Raw genomic sequence first — 18,867 nt, 5'->3', positions numbered from 1 at the left:
GTGGGAACAGTTTCTCCCTATCACTCTGTCCAGACCCTTCCAGAATACCTCTATCAAATCACCTCTTCTCCAAGGAAACAGGATTCTTAATAAATACTTAAACAAACATTCAATAATTGAGTTGTAAGATGGCAAAAAGACACAAATGTAATTGCATTGATGACTTCTTGTGGAGAAAATAGCCCGGCTCAAATACACAGCAAGTTTTATCTTGATAATGTTTGGTCAAAGTGGTGATGATTGGCATAAAAAAGGAAAAAAGGAGATATGTTTGTGATTAGAATTATCAGATGTATCTAGCCTAATGTGACATTAAGCCTCAGGAGAAATCAACTGTCAACAGTTTGATTTTGTTTTTTAAAAAATCAAAATCTCCCTCATGCCACATATCATTCCTCTGCTGAAACATGGAACAACATACTTCTTGTATCATACATACAGGCCTCAGCCAATGATATTGTGCAGCTGACCCCTCAGAAGTGCATCAAAAGGGATTTGAATGGCATTTGGTGCAGCCCAGGACTAGCTGACAAATTCCACTTCCCCTGAACATTTTCAATATACAGGCACTATACTGATTTTAAAAAACTATTTTTAAGATTTGAAAGGCCCTTGAGAGACCAAAGATGTAACAATAGGCCACAAGTCATTCAGCATCAAAAAGACCCAACTTAAATCATTGTTTGAAACACTCAGCAAGTCAGACAGTGTCTGTGGAGAGAAGCATATTTAGCTTTTCAGCTTAAAACCTTTCATCAAAATGGACTTGCTTAGTCTAGGGCATCCCCTTATACTTATTTTGTTTCCTTTTGGTTGATCCAAGGTCAGCCCAAAGAGATATATCAGTACAGATGAAAGATTATTGATCTTAAACGGTGCAGTAAATATTTACTTGCTGACATGCTGGGAACAGAGGCGGGGTTGGGGAGTCTGATTCCTGAAACCAGGAGGGTCCGATCTCAGGGGAAGGGGTCCAATTCCTGACCCTGGGGTGTGGGGGTTGTGGGCTTGTATAGGGAGGGGGAACATGGGGGACTGGGAGGAAGCATTCCTGAACCACAACGAGTGCTGTGAAGGCACTCCCTTCTCTGAGGCTGCCCCGCCTTGCTGCGGTTGCCAGGTTTCCAGAGGCCAGCAAACCCTGACAGTCACAGTGAAATCTGCAATCTCATTAACATATTTAAAGTGCCAACCTGCCTCCAGGGGCTGTACTCTCCTGCCTTAGTAAACCTGGAAGTTGACAGTTTGGAGCCTGCTTCCTGACGTCCTTGGAGTTTTTGCCAATTTACTTATTTAATAGTTCTCCTTTCTAAAGCTCTCAACACTGGAGGCTCTGATAATGTTGTTTCTAACAGTAAGACTTGCTTAATCCATGGCATCCCTTCATGCTAATATTGTAGCCTTTCAGTTGATCCAAGGTTGTTGCAAAGAGATCCAGTAAGGTCAATCAGAATTTCTCTGGCAATGCCCAGATGAAGGGAGGCAGATGAAACATCAACAGCTACCGTTACCACCAATTAAAAGCTGCTTTACACTGATGGTAATATCTCAGTAGGTTAGAAGATATGGGTTTAACTGTGCCAGTTACAAACAAATGAAGAAAAGATGGTCAGCAGAATTCTAGCAGCATGTTTACAGGCCTCACTTTAAATTTTTTTGCTCTAGCTGTGCACAGCAAGAGCACCATCCGCTGGTTACTTTGAGCAAAACTAAAACTTTCCTCAAATTCATTCTCATCTTTAATTAACTTTGCAAATCATGAATATTTGTACCAATTGCTATCCACACCAGGTTAATAATTACCTTGGATTTGGAAAAAAAATTGGTATGTGACATTTCTGGATTTGTTGATCATCTTTCCATAGGAAGGAGTGGGAAAAAAGTTACTTTTATTGCTGGGTTTTTAAAATAAAGGTGTGAAATTTGTTTTGGGCAGTAGTGCAAAACAAGCAATAACAAATCAGCAACATGTTTTACACTCCACTCTGATTTTCTTAAACAAACTAAGGATTAAGAGAGGAACTGTAATATGAACAGGAAAATAAAACTGTCTGCTATTCACAACAAATACAAAAGTTATGTTACAAAACAGACATACCTGGAGAAAACAAATAACTAATAACACTACTCATGACAAAAAGGTCTAGATTAAAAATGCTTAGCTAACAAAACTACAACAGAGGCTAGAGCATGAAGTAAAACTGTAATACACACAACAAATAATTTTATGTAAAACTCATTTTGAGGAACACCATACTGTAGGTGCTTACAGGTCAGCATCAGGCTAATAATTGTCTGCATAAACTTTAGGGTGATCTATAGTTCCAGTGGTACTATACTGTTCACAAGAATAGAAATCCATCTTGAACAGTCATCTAGATCCGACTATTCTCTTACGAGGAAGTTTTATTGCACCTTAATTGACCCATTAGGTGGAACACCTAAAAGTTGAAGTATGATCTTACTAGGGAAGGCAGGGGAATCTATTCAGTTTAGAGGGGAGTTGAGGAAATTTTTTTTCACCCAGAGGGTGGTTGGAATCTGGAACACACTGCCTGGAGGGGTGGTAGAGGCAGGAACACTCACAACATTTAAGAAGTATTTAGATGAGCACTTGAAACGCCATAGCATACAAGGCCAAGTGCTGGAAAATGGGATTAGATTGACAGGTGTGTAGGACCGAAGGGCCTGTTTCTGTGCTGTAAAACTCTATGACTCTATTCAGTTTCGCAGCACTTTCACATTGGAGATCTGCAGCAACAGCAATATCAGACTGCCCTACTCTACAAAGCCAGTTCTAGAATGGTATTATTGGAGGCCATCTTAACCGGAAAACATTCAAAGAATAGTGTTTATTTAACTTCCAATTTTATGTGAAGTAAATAAATAATTCGAGGAATGGCAGGGCTGCTCACACCTGGCGAATGCACATCCTGTGCATTGTGGGGACTCCAGGACCCTGCTCATGTCCTAGACAACTACATGTGCAGAAACCACCAAATGCTAAAACTCTAGCTCTGAATCTTGGAATTCGAGGAGCAGCTGGAGTCACTGAGGTGCATTCACAAGGATGTGATGAGAAATATGTGGATAGGACGTTTCAGGAGGTGGTCACCCTGCAGCTTGAGAGCGGAGGCAGAGAGGGACTGGGTGGCTGCCAGACAGACAAGAACAAGAAGGCAGGTAGTGCAGGAGACCCCAGAAGGCATCCCACTCTCTCACCAGTATTCAGTTCTGCGTACCGATTGGAGAGAGGGTTCCTCTGGCAAGTGCAGCGAGAGTCATGACCAGAGGACTATGGGTGGCTCAGCTGTGCAGGGAGGGTGGTGAAAAGATAGGCGAGCAATAGTGGTAGGGGATCCTATAGTTAGGGGAACAGACAGGCATTTCTGTGATTCCAGGATGGTATGTCGCCTCCGTGGTGCAAGGGTCATAGATATCGGCAAGCAGCTACAGAGCATTCTGGAGGGCGAGGGTGCACAGCCAGAAGTCGTGATCTACATTGGTACCAACGGTATAGGTGGAAAAAGGGATGAGGTCCTGCAGGCTGAGTTTAGGGAGTTAGGAAACAGATTAGCAAGCAGGACCTCAAAGGTGGTAATCTCCGGATTACTCCCAAGGCCACGTGCTAGTGTGTATAGAAAAAGGAGATGAATGCATGACTGGAGAGATGATGCAGGAGGGAGGGCTTCGGATTTCTGGGGCACTGGGACCGGTTCTGGGGAAGGTGGGACTTGTACAAGCCGGACGGTCTACACCTGAACAGGACCGGGATGAGTATCCTTACATGAAGGTTTGCTAGTGCTATTGGGGATGGTTTAAACTAGATTGGCAGGGGGATGGGAACCTGAGGGCAGTTTCAGATAGGACAAATTCAGGGCAGGAACAGGAGGCCGAAAATTAGCAAGTGACTCTAAAAGACAGAAGAAGCAAAGGATAAAAAGTGTGCAGTACAGGAATTTGGCAGTGTTGAGAGGTATTTATTTAAATACAAGGAGTATAGCAAATGAAGTCAATGTTCTGAGGGCACAGATAGACACATGGCAGCATGATATCATTGCTATAATGGAAACTTGGCTTAAAGAGGGGCAAAAATGGCAGCTCAACATCCCCAGATATGGAATTTTCAGGCAGGATAGAGAGGGGGATAAAAAGGAGGGGTGTAGTATTATTGGTTAAATAATCAATTGCAGCTCTGAGGAGGGATGATATGCTAAATGAATCATCAAATGAGGCCATATGGGTTGAGCTCAGAAATAAAAAAGGGGCAGCCACACTACCAGGAGTGTACTATAGACACCCAAATAGTGAGAGGGAGATAGAAGAACAAATATGTAGGCAATAATAGTTGGGGATTTCATCTACCCTAATATCAACTGGGAGACAAAGGACTGAATTTTACTAGCCCCTCAACATCAGGGGTCATGGCGGGGGTGGGGGGGGGCCCCGTAAAATACTTGCAGGATCGGCCCATCACGACTCCTGATGCCAAGAAGGCCCTGCCGCATTTTACTGGTGGTGGCAAGGCCTTGGCCTTCATTTAAATATTAAAATTAATTTAAAACAAATGCTAATTATCATACCTGGTCCCGGCGGCTGTCCCACGCTGATTTTACGGCCGCTGGCTGCAACTCACGTGCCTTCGGAACTCTATACAGAGTTCCAAGGCGTGACAATGGTGGGGAGGGGGGGGGGGGGGGGGTGGAATGAAATTATCAGGGTGGCGGGGGTGGGGGGGGTGGTGAGTGAGGAAAACCTTTTCAATTTGCTGTGGGGATTTTGGGAAGGAGTTGAAGGCCAAATGTTTTGAAGATGGGGGGTTAAAGTTCATTATTTTACAAATTGCTTTTTTGGAGGGAATTGGTTATTTTATTAATTGATAACTCAGTTGTGGGGGGGAGTTGGAAAGGTGATTGAAAGTGTTTGACATTTTGTTTGTTACATCTCGGTGCTGGCACCTTTAAAAATTTTAGTGAACCTGTGGGGCTCTTTAAAAATGGCGTTGCGCCTGTACAGTAGCGCTGGACACCGTTGCTGGGGGAGCAGCGGCCGCCACCTCTTCGTCATCAGGTGCAGCTGCTCCACCCCCTCCATTTAAATGAGCCCCGGCGCAAAATATCGCGGGGGTTCAGCAGCGGCACTTCCGTGTCCAGCGGCACGCTAATAAAATCCAGCCCAAACAGTGTGAACAGCACAGAGGGCACAAAATTCTTGAACTGCAATCAAGAGAACTTTTTTAGCCAGCAAATAACAAGCTCAATGAGAGGGGGTGCAATTCTATATTTGTTCTTAGGAAATGAAACTGGGCAAGTGGATGAAGTAGCAGTGGGTGACCAATTTGGATATAGTGACCATAATACAGCTAGATTTAGCATTATTATGGAAAAGGACAAGGATGGAACAGAAGTTAAAGTTCTGAACTGGGGAAGGCAAATTTTACGAAGCTGAGAGGTGATTTGGCAAAAGTGGACTGGATATAGCTACTTGAAGGAAAATCAGTGGCAAACCAGTGGGAGGCATTCAAAAGAGATATTCCATGGGCACAGTGTAGACGTGTCCCCACAAAGAAAAAGGGTGGGACTGCCAAATCTAGAGCCCCCTGGTTATCTAGAAGCATGCAGGGTAAGATAAAGCAGAAAAAAAGCTTATGACAGTGTCATGGAAATGTTTTCTTTTCTGTTTAAAAACCAAAGGGGGAGGGTCAGTGTGCCTTTAAGACTGAGAGTTGTTCGTCTCTCTGGGGACAGTGTGTGCGAGGTGCAAGCCTGTTTGCTAGGCAACAGCAAGAGAGAGGGGTCACCTGCCATACTGTATCAGTTTGACTGTGTGTAAAGACTGTCTAGAAGCGGTTTGATCTGGCAGAGCAGTGAAGCTTGCTCTCCTTGAAGGAAGGATTTTGTCTCTCTCTCAGCAGAAAATCTATATTGGCTTACAGGCTGTGTTTCGCCTTAAGAGGAAAAAAACCCTGGAAAGGACTCTTGTATTGTTGGATGTAGCAAATTCCTTTTTACTTCCAGTCTCTAAGAAGCTCCAGCAACCCAGGTTCAATTCTGGGTAGTGCCTGTGTGGAGTTTGCAAGTTCTCCCTGTGTCTGCGTGGGTTTCCTCCGGGTGCTCCGGTTTCCTCCTACATGCCAAAAACTTGCAGGTTGATAGGTAAATTGGCCATTATAAATTGCCCCTAGTATAGGTAGGTGGTAGGAAAATATAGGGACAGGTGGGGATGAGGTAGGAATATGGAATTAGTGTAGGATTAGTATAAATGGGTGGTTGATGGTCGGCACAGACTCGGTGGGCCAAAGGGCCTGTTTCAGTGCTGTATCTCTAAACTAAAACTAAACTAAACTAAAATTAAGTCTCTGCCTCAGGAGTGACTTTCTGTTGCCTTTCCTGTTTCTGGGAGTTCTGGAATTCTCAGTAATTCAAAAATCTGAATAGACCTGTTGTTATACTCCTTCTTTAAAGATCTGTGTGGCGCTGACTGCAGCTACTGCCTATCCATTACAGACTGCTCATCAAATTTGCCTGGAGACTTCGAGTGACATCTGACTATTCGACTCTAGGACACCTCACCGACCAGGAACCTAACCCACCAGGACTTACAACCCTGTTGTTTTATTATTCCTAAGAAACGGCTCTAATTTAAAACATCATTTTTTTAAACTGGTCAACTGTTGGTTTTTGAATGGATGTGTGTGTGCATAAGGGTTAGGAGGAATAAGAAGTTATAAAATCTTTTTAGACATAGATTTATCTCAATATTGTTTAAGATTTAGTTTATTAATAAATAGTTAATTTGTTGTTGTTTAAAGATATCTGGTTTGGTGTGTTTTATTCTCGGGGTTAATAAAGTGTTTAATTTGGCTAATTTATGGTAGGTGGGAAACTTTGATAATATGCTGTGACCTATGGAGTAATGGGACTGAATTGACAGTGCATTACTCCCACCTCGGTTGTAACAACAGTTACAAAAAACCTAATACTTTAGAAAGCCTAGAGGAGTATAGAAAGTGCAGGGGTGAAGTAAAAAAGGAAATTAGGAAAGCAAAGAGAGGACATGAAAAAGTATTAGCAGGTAAAATCAAGGAAAGCCCAAAGATGTTTTATCAGTACATTAAGAGCAAGAGGATAACTAAGGATAACTAACTATCAGCAATGTACAAGGTAACTTATGCGCGGATGCAGAAGATGTGGGCAGGGTTCTTAATGAGTACTTTGTCTCTGTCTTCACAAAGGAGAGGGATAATGCAGACTTTGTAGTTAAAGAGGAGCATGTGAAATATTAGATACGATAAGCATAACGAGAGAGGAAATACTAGAGGGTTCGACATCCTTGAAAGTGGATAAATCACCAGGGCTGGATGGATTATATCCCAGGCTATTAAAGGAAGCCAGAGAGGAAATAGCGGATGCTCTGAGGATCATCTTCAAATCCTCACTGGATACAGGCGAGGTACCAGAGGTCTGCAAACGTTGTACCATTGTTTAAAAAGGGTGTGAGGAATAGACCAAATAAATATCGGCCAGTCAGTCTGATCTCGGTGGTGGGCAAATTATTAGAATCAATTCTAAGAGATAGGATAAACTGTCATTTAGAAAGGCACAGATGAATCAGGGATCGTCAGCATGGATTTGTCTTACTAACTTAATTGAATTTTTTGAGGAAGTAACAAGGAGGATTGATGAGGGTAGTGCAGTGGATGTTGTATACATGGATTTTAGTAAGGTCCCACATGGCAGACTGGTCAGAAAAGTAAAATCCCATGGGATACAGGGGAATGTGGTGAGTTGGATTCAAAATTGGCTCAGTGACAGGAAACAAAGGGTAATGGTTGACGGATGTTTTTGCGAATGGAAGGTATTTCTAGTGGTGTTCCACAGGGCTCAGTGTTGGGTCCCTTGCTGTTTGTGATATATATTACTGATTTGGACTTAAATGTGGGAGGCGTGATTGGGAAGTTTGCAGATGACACAAAAATTGGGCGTGTAGTTGATAGTGAAGAGGATAGCTGTTGACTCCAGAACTATATCAATGATTTGGTTGAGTGGGCGGAAAAGTGGCAAATGGAATTCAATCCGGAGAAGAGGGAGGTAATGCATTTGGGGAGGGCAAACAAAGCAAGGGAATAAACAATAAACGGGAGGATATTGAGAGGGGTAGAGGAAGTGACAGGAATGCATGTCTACAGGTCCCTGAAGGTGGCAGGACAGGTAGATAAAGTGATGAAGAAGGCATATGGACTGCTTTCCTTAATGGGCCGAGGTATAGAATACAAAAGCAGGGATGAAATGCTGAAACTGTATAAAATGCTGGTTAGGCCACAGTTGGAGTATTGTGTACAGTTTTGATCACTACATTACACGAAGGACATAATTGCTCTGGACAGAGTACAGAGGAGATTTACAAGAATGCTGCCAGGGCTTGAAAATTGCAGCTATGAGGAAAGATTGGATAGGCTAGGATTGTTTTCCTTAGAACAGAGCAGGCTGAGGGGTGACTTAACTGAGGTGTACAGAATTATGAGGTGCCTAAATAGAGTAGACAGAGAGGACCGGTTTCCCCTCACGGAGAGGTCAATTACCAGGGGGCACAGATGTAAGGTAATTGGTAGGAGGATTAGAGTAGACATGAGGAAAAACATTTTTACCCAGAAGGTGGTGAGTGTCTGGAATTCACTGCCCTGATCGGTGGTGGAGGCAGAAATCCTCAACTCATTTAAAAGGTACCTGAACCTGCACTTGAAGTGCTGTAACCTGTAAAGCTATGGACAAGGTGCCCGAAGGTGGGATTAGATTGGGCGGCTAGTTTTTTCAGCCGGTGCAGACATGATGGGCTGAATGGCCTCTTTCTGTGCTCTAACTTTTCTATAGTTCTATGGAGAAAAATAAACAGAAAGCAAAATAAGGAAACGTAGGAATAAATAAATTATTTTTCTCACAGCTACAAACTGAGTTTTGTTTTTAAATGATCACTGAAGCAGTGAACAATCTATTTTCAGTTTGTGTTCTGTATCTGCCGCCATGCCAAAGTCAAGCTCCATGGAGCTCACTGTAGATGCTTAACCCTGAATTTTGTTTTTGAAAAACACAGTAATTTCATTATTACCCTCACCTGCAGTTGCTGCATCATAATTAATGGTCAGAAAATTTGTAATAAACTCAGTGATGCCATACAAAGATTTGTGCTACGACTATTAAATAACAGTAGAATATTTAGCTTGTTGGGCCTATTCTCTCAATCAATCCATTAGGACTGTTCTGCCAAGGTAGGTAGGTGGTAGGGAATATGGGATTAGTGCAGGGTTAGTATAAATGGGTGGTTGTTGGTCGGTACAGACTCGGTGGGCCGAAGGGCCTGTTTCAGTGCTGTATCTCTAAATAAATAAATAAATATAATGTCTTTAACAATGTAAAATGGCCAAAGACATTTCAAAGAAGCGTTATCAAACAAAATTTGACACTGGGCCACTTAAGGAGATAGGATAGAAAAAGGTGGGTTTTAAGGAGCATTTTATTGGAGGAGAGAGAAAAATTGAGGCATTGCTGGACCGGGAACTAATGTAGGCCAGCTGCCTATGAGGGTGGCAGAAATGGAGACAATCAATGATTTCAAAAGGAAGTTGGATGGGCACTTGAAGGAAATAAACATGCAGGGCTATGGCAATAAAGTGGGGAAATGGGACTGACTGGCTGGAAAATAAAAAGCAGAGTTTAGGATGAGCTCATGTTTATGTAGGGTCTATTCCAACTTACATGCTGTTGCAGACCATCTGACTGCATTTCTAGACAAACATCTGCAGTATTAGGGGGTTTTTTTTAGTAATCTATAAACATGATAATGTGCAAACATTATTGTAATGTACATTATTAGGTTTTGACACGTGAAGGAAAACAAGAATACATAGGTGCCACAGGCACAATTAGGAGTAAATAAATCTAGCAAATAAAAATAAATCTATCATACACCCATTTTTGTTTAAATAAGGGAAAAAGATAATGGAAAACATTTTGAAGTTAAGATGTGAGATGAGGAAGGCTTCATAGATGTTACCAGAAGATTTTGATTTTGGTAGTTGGGTGGTGTATTCATCAACAGAAAGGCACTGCATGGAGATTGCAGCATGTGGTAAAAACTGTGAAGGATATTTTCAAAACTTTTTATTTTATCTACTAGCATTTTAAATATCACTGGCAGTGACTATGAAAAATAATAGCATGGACATATTACAAATTAACATATCACAATTTTACTGACCTGGACCAGTAAGTGTCCTGAGCTGCAAAGATAGGTGTCACTTGTTCTGTTGGCATCATTAATCTCCTTCATTAACTGCACTAAAGTCTCAACTAAACCTTTGTTGAGCAGGTCCTTGAGTAGGATCACATTTCCAGAAAGGAACTTAATGGTTCCCACACAGTATAAAAAAGCATCGATGTTACCAAGTGGATCTGTAAAACTGATGACTTCCACCAAGTAATCTGCAGAGAATACACTCGTTGGTAAGTTTATTAATTATTTCAAATGATTAAAAGTTCATTTAACCAATAACTTATTTGTTTCCTGTTCACCAATGTCTGAAAAAAACTTTTGATAATTTTTATACTTTTTAATTTAATATTCATTATACTCTTTGTTTAAGTATCCTCCAACTTGCATAATAAATATTGGAAAGTCCTTACAATAATTTGCTTTGAGTATTTTAAAATACATATTTGAAAGAATGTGAAAATAGAATCTTCAAATATTTCACTGCAAAGCAATTTACAAAGTATCCTTTAATTTATAGGTGAATTTTGTAATATCTTAGTAGCAATTTCATTGAAGCAACTTTGGGAACTTTGCTAATACTTTCAATTAATATTTGTAAAGACTTCAGTCTTTGAAAGATATATCCCAGATACAGCATAATGGGGCTCAGGTCTCTAGAACTGTATTTCAATACAAACTGTATTTCAACACAAATCCAGATGTCACATTGAACAATGTCTGAAAGAGACATGAAATCCTAATTTTCAAACTTTTATGTAAGATTCATATTCATTACACTTTTTGGCTACATACCCTACAACTTGCATGATAAATTTTGGAAAGTCTTTACAGTAATTTACTTTAAATATCTGAGACATCATGAGATGGTTGAGGAAAGCAACTGGTCACAGCTCTAAGATCCTAAACACAATAAAGCAGAGATTGAGAACTCAGCAGTGTGAGGGAATCTGGAAGCACACCCATGTTCCATCACTCTTAACATTCCACACATTGCTACTTCAATGTGTCTCTTCACCCATTCTGCTCTTGAATGTGAGTTGTTTCTATAACATATGTGGCAATATATTGATATGTTCCAAGTTAAAGAAAAATAAAGACCAAAATATATGCAAAGTTGGCAGTTGAATTTACTCGGTCTGAATTCCACCGGTATTTAAATTGATGATTTGTTTACTCTATTACAAATCTCTTTTAGAAACAATTAAAATAACTCACTCAAAATCAAAGGATATGGCCATTCTTTCATAAGTGTGAAAGAACATCACACAATGTTACTATCTTACTATAAATATCTCTCACATGAATTAGCTTTTTAAAAAAAATAGTAGGTTAGTTGTCCTATTTAATATACATTGCCCTGGTTAGTGCAAGTAGGTAAAATGATTAAAAAGTGAATTATAATCTGAGCTTTTTACTTCCTGGTTTGCAGGCTGATCAGCCTGCTTATAACTTCACTATTGCTGGATGCCACAGATTCCCTACAGACGGCACGAGATTCGATGCTACATCAGAATAGGGGAAATCAATACTCTAGAGATCACTACATCTTTGTGGGCAGCTTTCCTTTAGGTCAGCAGCAAGCATTGTTCCTTCACTGCACATTGCAAAATCCAGGCCATTATTTCACATAAATTTATTCTCCAGGAATTTCCTCAGAGCTTCTCTCCATTGGCCACAGTAACTTTGGTGGAATGTCATTGGAAACCCTATTTATGCAACGTATTGGTATATTGTCAGCAATTATATATTGATGTGTGTAGATACTTTGTAAACAGAAGCCATAACCAGTTCAAGTCGACATTCACCCTCCATGCAAACAAATGGTTCTAATCCATTTCCCCACTATAGGAACGTCTGAACATAGGTAATAGCAACAGGAGTAGGCCATTTTGCCCCTTGAGCCTGCTCCACCATTCAACTAGATCATGGCTGATCTACCTCAAAGCTATGTTCTCGCACTATCCCCTTATCCCATGATATCCCATGACATTGGTAGGGAAATATAAGGATAGGTGGGGATGTTTGTTGGGAATATGGGATTAGTGTAGGATTAGTATAAAATGGGTGGTTGATGTTCGGCACAGACTCGGTGGGCCGAAGGGCCTGTTTCAGTGCTGTATCTCTAATCTAATCTAATCTCATCCAGAAATCTATCAATCTTTGTCTTGAATGTACTCAATGACTGAGCCTCCACAGCCCTCTGGGGTAGAGAATTCCAAAGATTCACCACCCTCTGAGTGAAGAAATACCTCCTCATCTCAGTGCTAAATGGCCTACCTCTTATTCTGAGACTGTGTCCCCTGGTTCTAGACCAGATATGTTCCCATATCACTTCGATCCCACTTCTTTCACCCATCTATTCAATCTAATCTTGAATGCTGACATTGGTCAGGAACTTCCTCAGAACGCCTCCTGCTCGGTTGCAGTAACTTTGCTAAAAGTACAGCGAAATCCTGCCACTCACCTTTTAGCTGTACCCACACTCTGGCATTCACTCCCTAAACACCTCTACTTTGTGCCACTTCCCTCTTCTCCTTAAAATCCCTCTCTTTGACCAAGCTTTTGGTCACCCATTCAAATATCTCCCTTTTTGGCACAGTGTCCATTTTTTAAAATGATGCCTGTGAAGTGCTTTGGGACATTTTTCTACATAAAAGGTGCTATATAAACACAAGCTATTGTTGTATTATAATACGGATTTACAATACAGCATCCATTTCTGTAGATCTACTTTTATGATACAAAGTATGTTGAGGCTGAAAAATTCTCCCTGCTATGCCTATTGAAATTGTGTTTGGTTTTTAATAATAAATTATTTTGCTGAGTCCTGTGCAAGTTAATACCATCACACAAGATTTCAGTTAATCTCATCAGTGGTAGTCAGCCACTCAAAGGGTTAACTGTAAAATGACAGATAAACAGTCTGCATCAAATGTTTCATAAATTTAAAGTTAATCTTTTTTTGAGGAAAAAAGTTGTCAAGCCCAATTAATATGAGACTACATTTTTCAAATTGACAGATAGCATCTAATAGTATAATGATATTACATAATATAACAGTATGGCACACTTACAACAACTCTATTTTTTCACCATTTTGGAATTTTAGTATTTTTAGAGAAGCGCAACTTACCCAAGATTTTATCATTTTGAAATAGAACGTCATTATTCTCACTCCTACTAACTTTGAACATCAACTTACAGATATTAAGGAGATTTTTGCCGCTTACTTTCAGCTAGAAAAGAAAACCAAAAATGACAAAAAAAAGTAACTACATATGAAGATGAAGCTATTCAGTTATGATACCCCAAAAATATTCTTGTAATTAACCCATTAAATTTTGGTTAGAAATGAACACCCACTTCAACTGCTAAAACCTATAAGTTCATGATTAGAAATAGGGCCCCAGAACGTTACAAAGGATCAAACTTACCGCCAGTATGAGTTTAGCCAGCTGAATAGAGAGCTGATCTGAGCCAACATCCACTAGTTTATACAATGTTTTCAGAAGGACAGCTCTCCTTTTACACATTTTCCCCAGCATGTTCCCCTCCTGCAATGTGTGATAGAGACTGGAACACGTTTTGCAGAGATGTTCCACATCATTGCCTAATCAAAATAAAATAACTTTATTTTGCATTCATGTTCTGCATTTATGAATAATTGGTTCCTAATTTAATTCTCTTTATATTATGGAGTCAATTTCTACAATTATTTAATTCTGGAAGCAATCATTATTTTGTAATAAAGTGGGACATTCACTGCTCTAAAACAAGAACTGTAAGAGACAGCGTTAAACTAGCAGAACACTAGTGCATGAGTTGAAACTCAGTTATTTTCCTCCTCCCTACTTCCAGTCCAAAAAAGAATGACATTAACAATAACAGTTTTTTTGAAACATCTGCCATTTAAAAAATATTAAAAGATGTGACCAAAAGGTTGGCCAAAGTGGTGGGATTTAACAGAGATCTTAAAGGAAGAGGGGGAGGGGGAGGTGGAGAGGCAGAGGGGTTCATGGAGGTGATTCTGAAGTATGGGTTCTAAGCAGCCAATGATGAGGCAAAAGGCAGGGTGGGCAGGTTGCATAAAAGGCCAGAGTCAGAGAAATAGAGAGTTTGAGGGGGACGGAGGATTGTAGAAAGAACGAGGTCATGGAGGGATTTAAATATTTAGAATTTCAAAATTTTAAATTTGACACATTGGCGTACTGGGAGCCAATGTAGCTTATGGAAACAAGGGTAATGGGTGAGCAGGACTTGGGCAGCAGAGACTTGTATGACCTGCAAGTGGAGAAAAAGAGGCTAGCCTGTGGAGCATTGGAGTAATTGAATCTAGAGGTGACAATGGCATAAATGAGGATTTCAGAGACAGGTGGGCTGAGTTAGGGGTGGAGGTGGATGATGTTATAGAGATGTAAGTCAATGGTCTTTGTGATGGAGAGGATATGAGGTGGAAAGCTCAGGTAGTGGCCAAATAATGCGGCAGTTGTGAAAGGCCAGGTTCAGTGGCAAAGGAAAGGAAAACAAGTTTTAAAACCTGAATTTTAGCTTAGCCTTTGTTTCTTATTTTAAAATTCGAAAGGTTTAGTTCTAATGTCATGGATGTATAAATAATTGTTTCAAAAGCTGTAAGTGAATCTAAACATACAAATTTACTGCTTGGCTTAATTTCTGACAGTTGTCCACTTAGCAGAGCTGAAATAAACCTCCTAGTCCATTAGTTGACTGGTTATGGACTCTAAACCATTTGACAGATGCGAAATGAACATTAGTGCTGTGATTTGCTAGCCCAAAAGGCTACTGAAATCCTATAAGACAAACTCATCAAGCAGAAAACTGAAGTAATTAACAGTACTATTCATTGCTGCTCAACAAAAAGATGAATACTTCAGTTTTCAAAAGCAGAACACTTCCTTACAAGGTGAGTTTCATTGCAGCAGCTTTTTCGGGAGCAGAGAGTGCGAGCGAGTGAGCAGCTGGGAAGGTCAGTTTAAAGTAAATGTAATTTCCTTTTGTTTTCGGCGGAGACCAGGGGGCTGCTGGGTAAGTAAAACCCTATATATTTGGGCCGTTTCTGAACCCGAGACACTACACCTGCCCTCCTCCTCTAACCAAAAAAAAGGACTCGGTGGTGTGTAGATAAGGTAAGGCTTTTTCTATTTCTCTTTTTTGTTTTATCGTCTGATTGGTTAAAAACTTTTCGTTCCTTTTTCATTTAACTAAGTTTAAGCTTAAGATTAAAAATGGCAGGAGATCTCAGACCAGTGACATGCTCCTCTTGCTCAATGTGGGAGCTCAGGGACATGGCTGATGTCCCTGACTCCTTCACGTGCAGGAAGTGTGTCCAGCTGCAGCTCTTGTTAGACCACATGACAGCTCTGGAGCTGCGGATGGACTCACTTTGGAGCATCCGCGATGCTGAGGAGGTCGTGGATAGCACGCTTAGTGAATTGGTCACACCGCAGATTAGGATTGCTGAGGGAGAAAGGGAATGGGTGACCAAAAGGCAGAGAAAGAGCAGGAAGGCAGCGCAGGTGTCCCCTGCGGTCATCTCCCTCCACAACAGGTATACCGTTTTGGATACTGTTGAGGGAGATGGCTCACCAGGGGAAGGCAGCAGTAACCAGGTTCATGGCACCATGGCTGGCTCTGCTGTTCAGAAGGGCGGGAAAAAGAGTGGAAGGGCTATAGTCATAGGGGATTCGATTGTAAGGGGAGTAGATAGGCGGTTCTGTGGTCGAAAACGAGACTCCCGAATGGTATGTTGCCTCCCAGGTGCACGGGTCAGGGATGTCTCAGATCGGCTGCAGAACATTCTGAAGGGGGAGGGTGAACAGCCAGTTGTCGTTGTGCACATAGGCACCAATGATATAGGTAAAAAACGGGATGAGGTCCTACAAGCAGAATTTAGGGAGTTAGGAGCCAAGTTAAAAAGTAGGACCTCAGAGGTAGTAATCTCAGGATTGTTACCAGTGCCACGTGATAGTCAGAGTAGAAATGAAAGAATAGTCAGGATGAATGCGTGGCTTGAGAGATGGTGCAGGAGGGAGGGGTTCAGATTTTTGGGACATTGGGACCGGTTCTGGGGGAGGTGGGACTATTACAAATTGGACGGTCTACACCTGGGCCGGAGTGGAACCAATGTCCTTGGGGGTGCTTTTGCTAACGCTGTTGGGGAGGGTTTAAACTAATTTGGCAGGGGGATGGGAACCAAATGAGGTCAGTGGAGAGTAAGGAGGTAGTAACTAAAGCCTGTAAGGAACTAGATAATGAAGTCAGCGTGACAAAGGGAAAGAGTAGGCAGGGAGCAGATGATGAAAGCAAAGCAACTGGTGGTCTGAGGTGTATTTGTTTTAATGCAAGAAGTGTAGTAGGTAAGGCAGATGAACTTAGGGCTTGGATTAGTACCTGGGAGTATGATGTTATTGCTATTACTGAGACTTGGTTGAGGGAAGGGCATGATTGGCAACTAAATATCCCAGGATACCGATGCTTCAGGCGGGATAGAGAGGGAGGTAAAAGGGGTGGAGGAGTTGCATTACTGGTCAAAGAGGATATCACAGCTGTGCTGAAGGAAGGCACTATGGAGGACTCGAGCTGTGAGGCAATATGGGCAGAACTCAGAAATAGGAAGGGTGCGGTAACAATGTTGGGGCTGTACTACAGGCCTCCCAACAGCGAGCGTGAGATAGAGGTACAAATATGTAAACAGATTATGGAAAGCTGCAGGAGCAACAGGGTGGTGGTGATAGGAGATTTTAATTTTCCCAACATTGACTGGGATTCACTTAATGTTAGAGGTCTAGATGGAGCAGAATTTGTAAGGAGCATCCAGGAGGGTTTTCTAGAGCAGTATGTAAATAGTCCAACTCGGGAAGGGGCCATACTGGACCTGGTGTTGGGAAATGAGCCGGGCCAGGTGGTTGACGTTTCAGTAGGGGACTACTTAGGGAATAGTGATCACAATTCCGTAAGTTTTAGAATACTCATGGACAAAGACGAGAGTGGTCCTAAAGGAAGGGTGCTAAATTGGGGGAAGGCCAACTATACCAAAATTCGGCAGGAGCTGGGGAATGTAGATTGGGAGCAGCTGTTTGAAGGTAAATCCACTTTTGATATGTGGGAGGCTTTTAAAGAGAGGTTGATTAGCGTGCAGGGGAGACATGTTCCTGTGAAAATGAGGGGTAGAAATGGCAAGATTAGGGAACCATGGATGACAGGTGAAATTGTGAGACTAGCTAAGAGGAAAAAGGAAGCACACATAAGGTCTAGGAGGCTGAAGAAAGACGAAGCTTTGAAAGAATATCGGGATTGTCGGCGCAATCTGAAACGAGGAATTAAGAGGGCTAAAAGGGGTCATGAAATATCTTTAACAAACAGGGTTAAGGAAAATCCCAAAGCCTTTTATTCATATATAAGGAGCAAGAGGGTAACTAGAGAAAGGATTGGCCCACTCAAGGACAAAGGAGGAAAGTTATGCGTGGAGTCAGAGAAAATGGGTGAGATTCTAAACGAGTACTTTGCATCGGTATTCACAGAGGAGAGGGACATGACGGATGTTGAGGTTAGGGACAGATGTTTGATTACTCTAGGTCAAGTCGGCATAAGGAGGGAGGAAGTGTTGGGTATTCTAAAAGGCATTAAGGTGGACAAGTCCCCAGGTCCGGATGGGATCTATCCCAGGTTACTGAGGGAAGTGAGAGAGGAAATAGCTGGGGCCTTAACAGATATCTTTGCAGCATCCTTAAACATAGGTGAGGTCCCAGAGGACTGGAGAATTGCTAATGTTGTCCCCTTGTTTAAGAAGGGTAGCAGGGAAAATCCTGGTAATTATAGACCGGTGAGCCTGACGTCAGTGGTAGGGAAGCTGCTGGAGAAGATACTGAGGGATAGGATCTATTCCCATCTGGAAGGAAATGGGCTTATCAGTGATAGGCAACATGGTTTTGTGCAGGGAAGGTCATGTCTTACCAACTTAATAGAATTCTTTGAGGAAGTGACAAAGTTGATTGATGAGGGAAGGGCTGTAGATGTCATATACATGGACTTCAGTAAGGCGTTTGATAAGGTTCCCCATGGTAGGCTGATGGAGAAAGTGAAGGCGCATGGGGTCCAAGGTGTACTAGCTAGATGGATAAAGAACTGGCTGGGCAACAGGAGACAGAGAGTAGCAGTGGAAGGGAGTTTCTCAAAATGGAGGCGTGTGACCAGTGGTGTTCCACAGGGATCCGTGCTGGGACCACTGTTGTTTGTGATATACATAAATGATTTGGAGGAAAGTATAGGTGGTCTGATTAGCAAGTTTGTAGACGACACTAAGATTGGTGGAGTAGCAGATACTGAAGGGGACTGTCAGAGAATACAGCAGAATATAGATAGACTGGAGAGTTGGGCAGAGAAATGGCAGATGGAGTTCAATCAGGGCAAATGCGAGGTGATGCATTTTGGAAGATCCAATTCAAGAGTGAACTATTCAGTAAATGGAAATGTCCTGGGGAAAATTGATGTACAGAGAGATTTGGGTGTTCAGGTCCATTGTTCCCTGAAGGTGGCAACGCAGGTCAATAGAGTGGTCAAGAAGGCATACGGCATGCTTTC

At 41.7% G+C, this 18,867-nt stretch overlaps 1 protein-coding gene across 4 annotated transcripts in view; it reads right to left on the bottom strand.

Annotated features, from left to right (window-relative positions):
- armc2 (armadillo repeat containing 2) overlaps window positions 1-18,867 on the bottom strand; it is a 208,848-nt gene that overhangs the window by 104,593 nt on the left and 85,388 nt on the right. For all 4 annotated transcript variants that reach the window (XM_068027169.1, XM_068027168.1, XM_068027171.1 and 1 more), the window contains exons 8-10: window positions 13,704-13,879; window positions 13,403-13,505; window positions 10,255-10,478 (exon numbers count right to left, since the gene is read on the bottom strand). In XM_068027169.1, the coding sequence (XP_067883270.1) occupies window positions 10,255-10,478; window positions 13,403-13,505; window positions 13,704-13,879 (503 nt within the window). The remainder of the gene's footprint in view (window positions 1-10,254; window positions 10,479-13,402; window positions 13,506-13,703; window positions 13,880-18,867) is intronic.

The sequence above is a fragment of the Heterodontus francisci genome, chromosome 3 (genome assembly GCF_036365525.1).
Source record: "Heterodontus francisci isolate sHetFra1 chromosome 3, sHetFra1.hap1, whole genome shotgun sequence".
NCBI classification, from domain to species: Eukaryota; Metazoa; Chordata; class Chondrichthyes; order Heterodontiformes; family Heterodontidae; genus Heterodontus; species Heterodontus francisci.
This window is presented reverse-complemented; position numbering and strand designations above follow the sequence as displayed.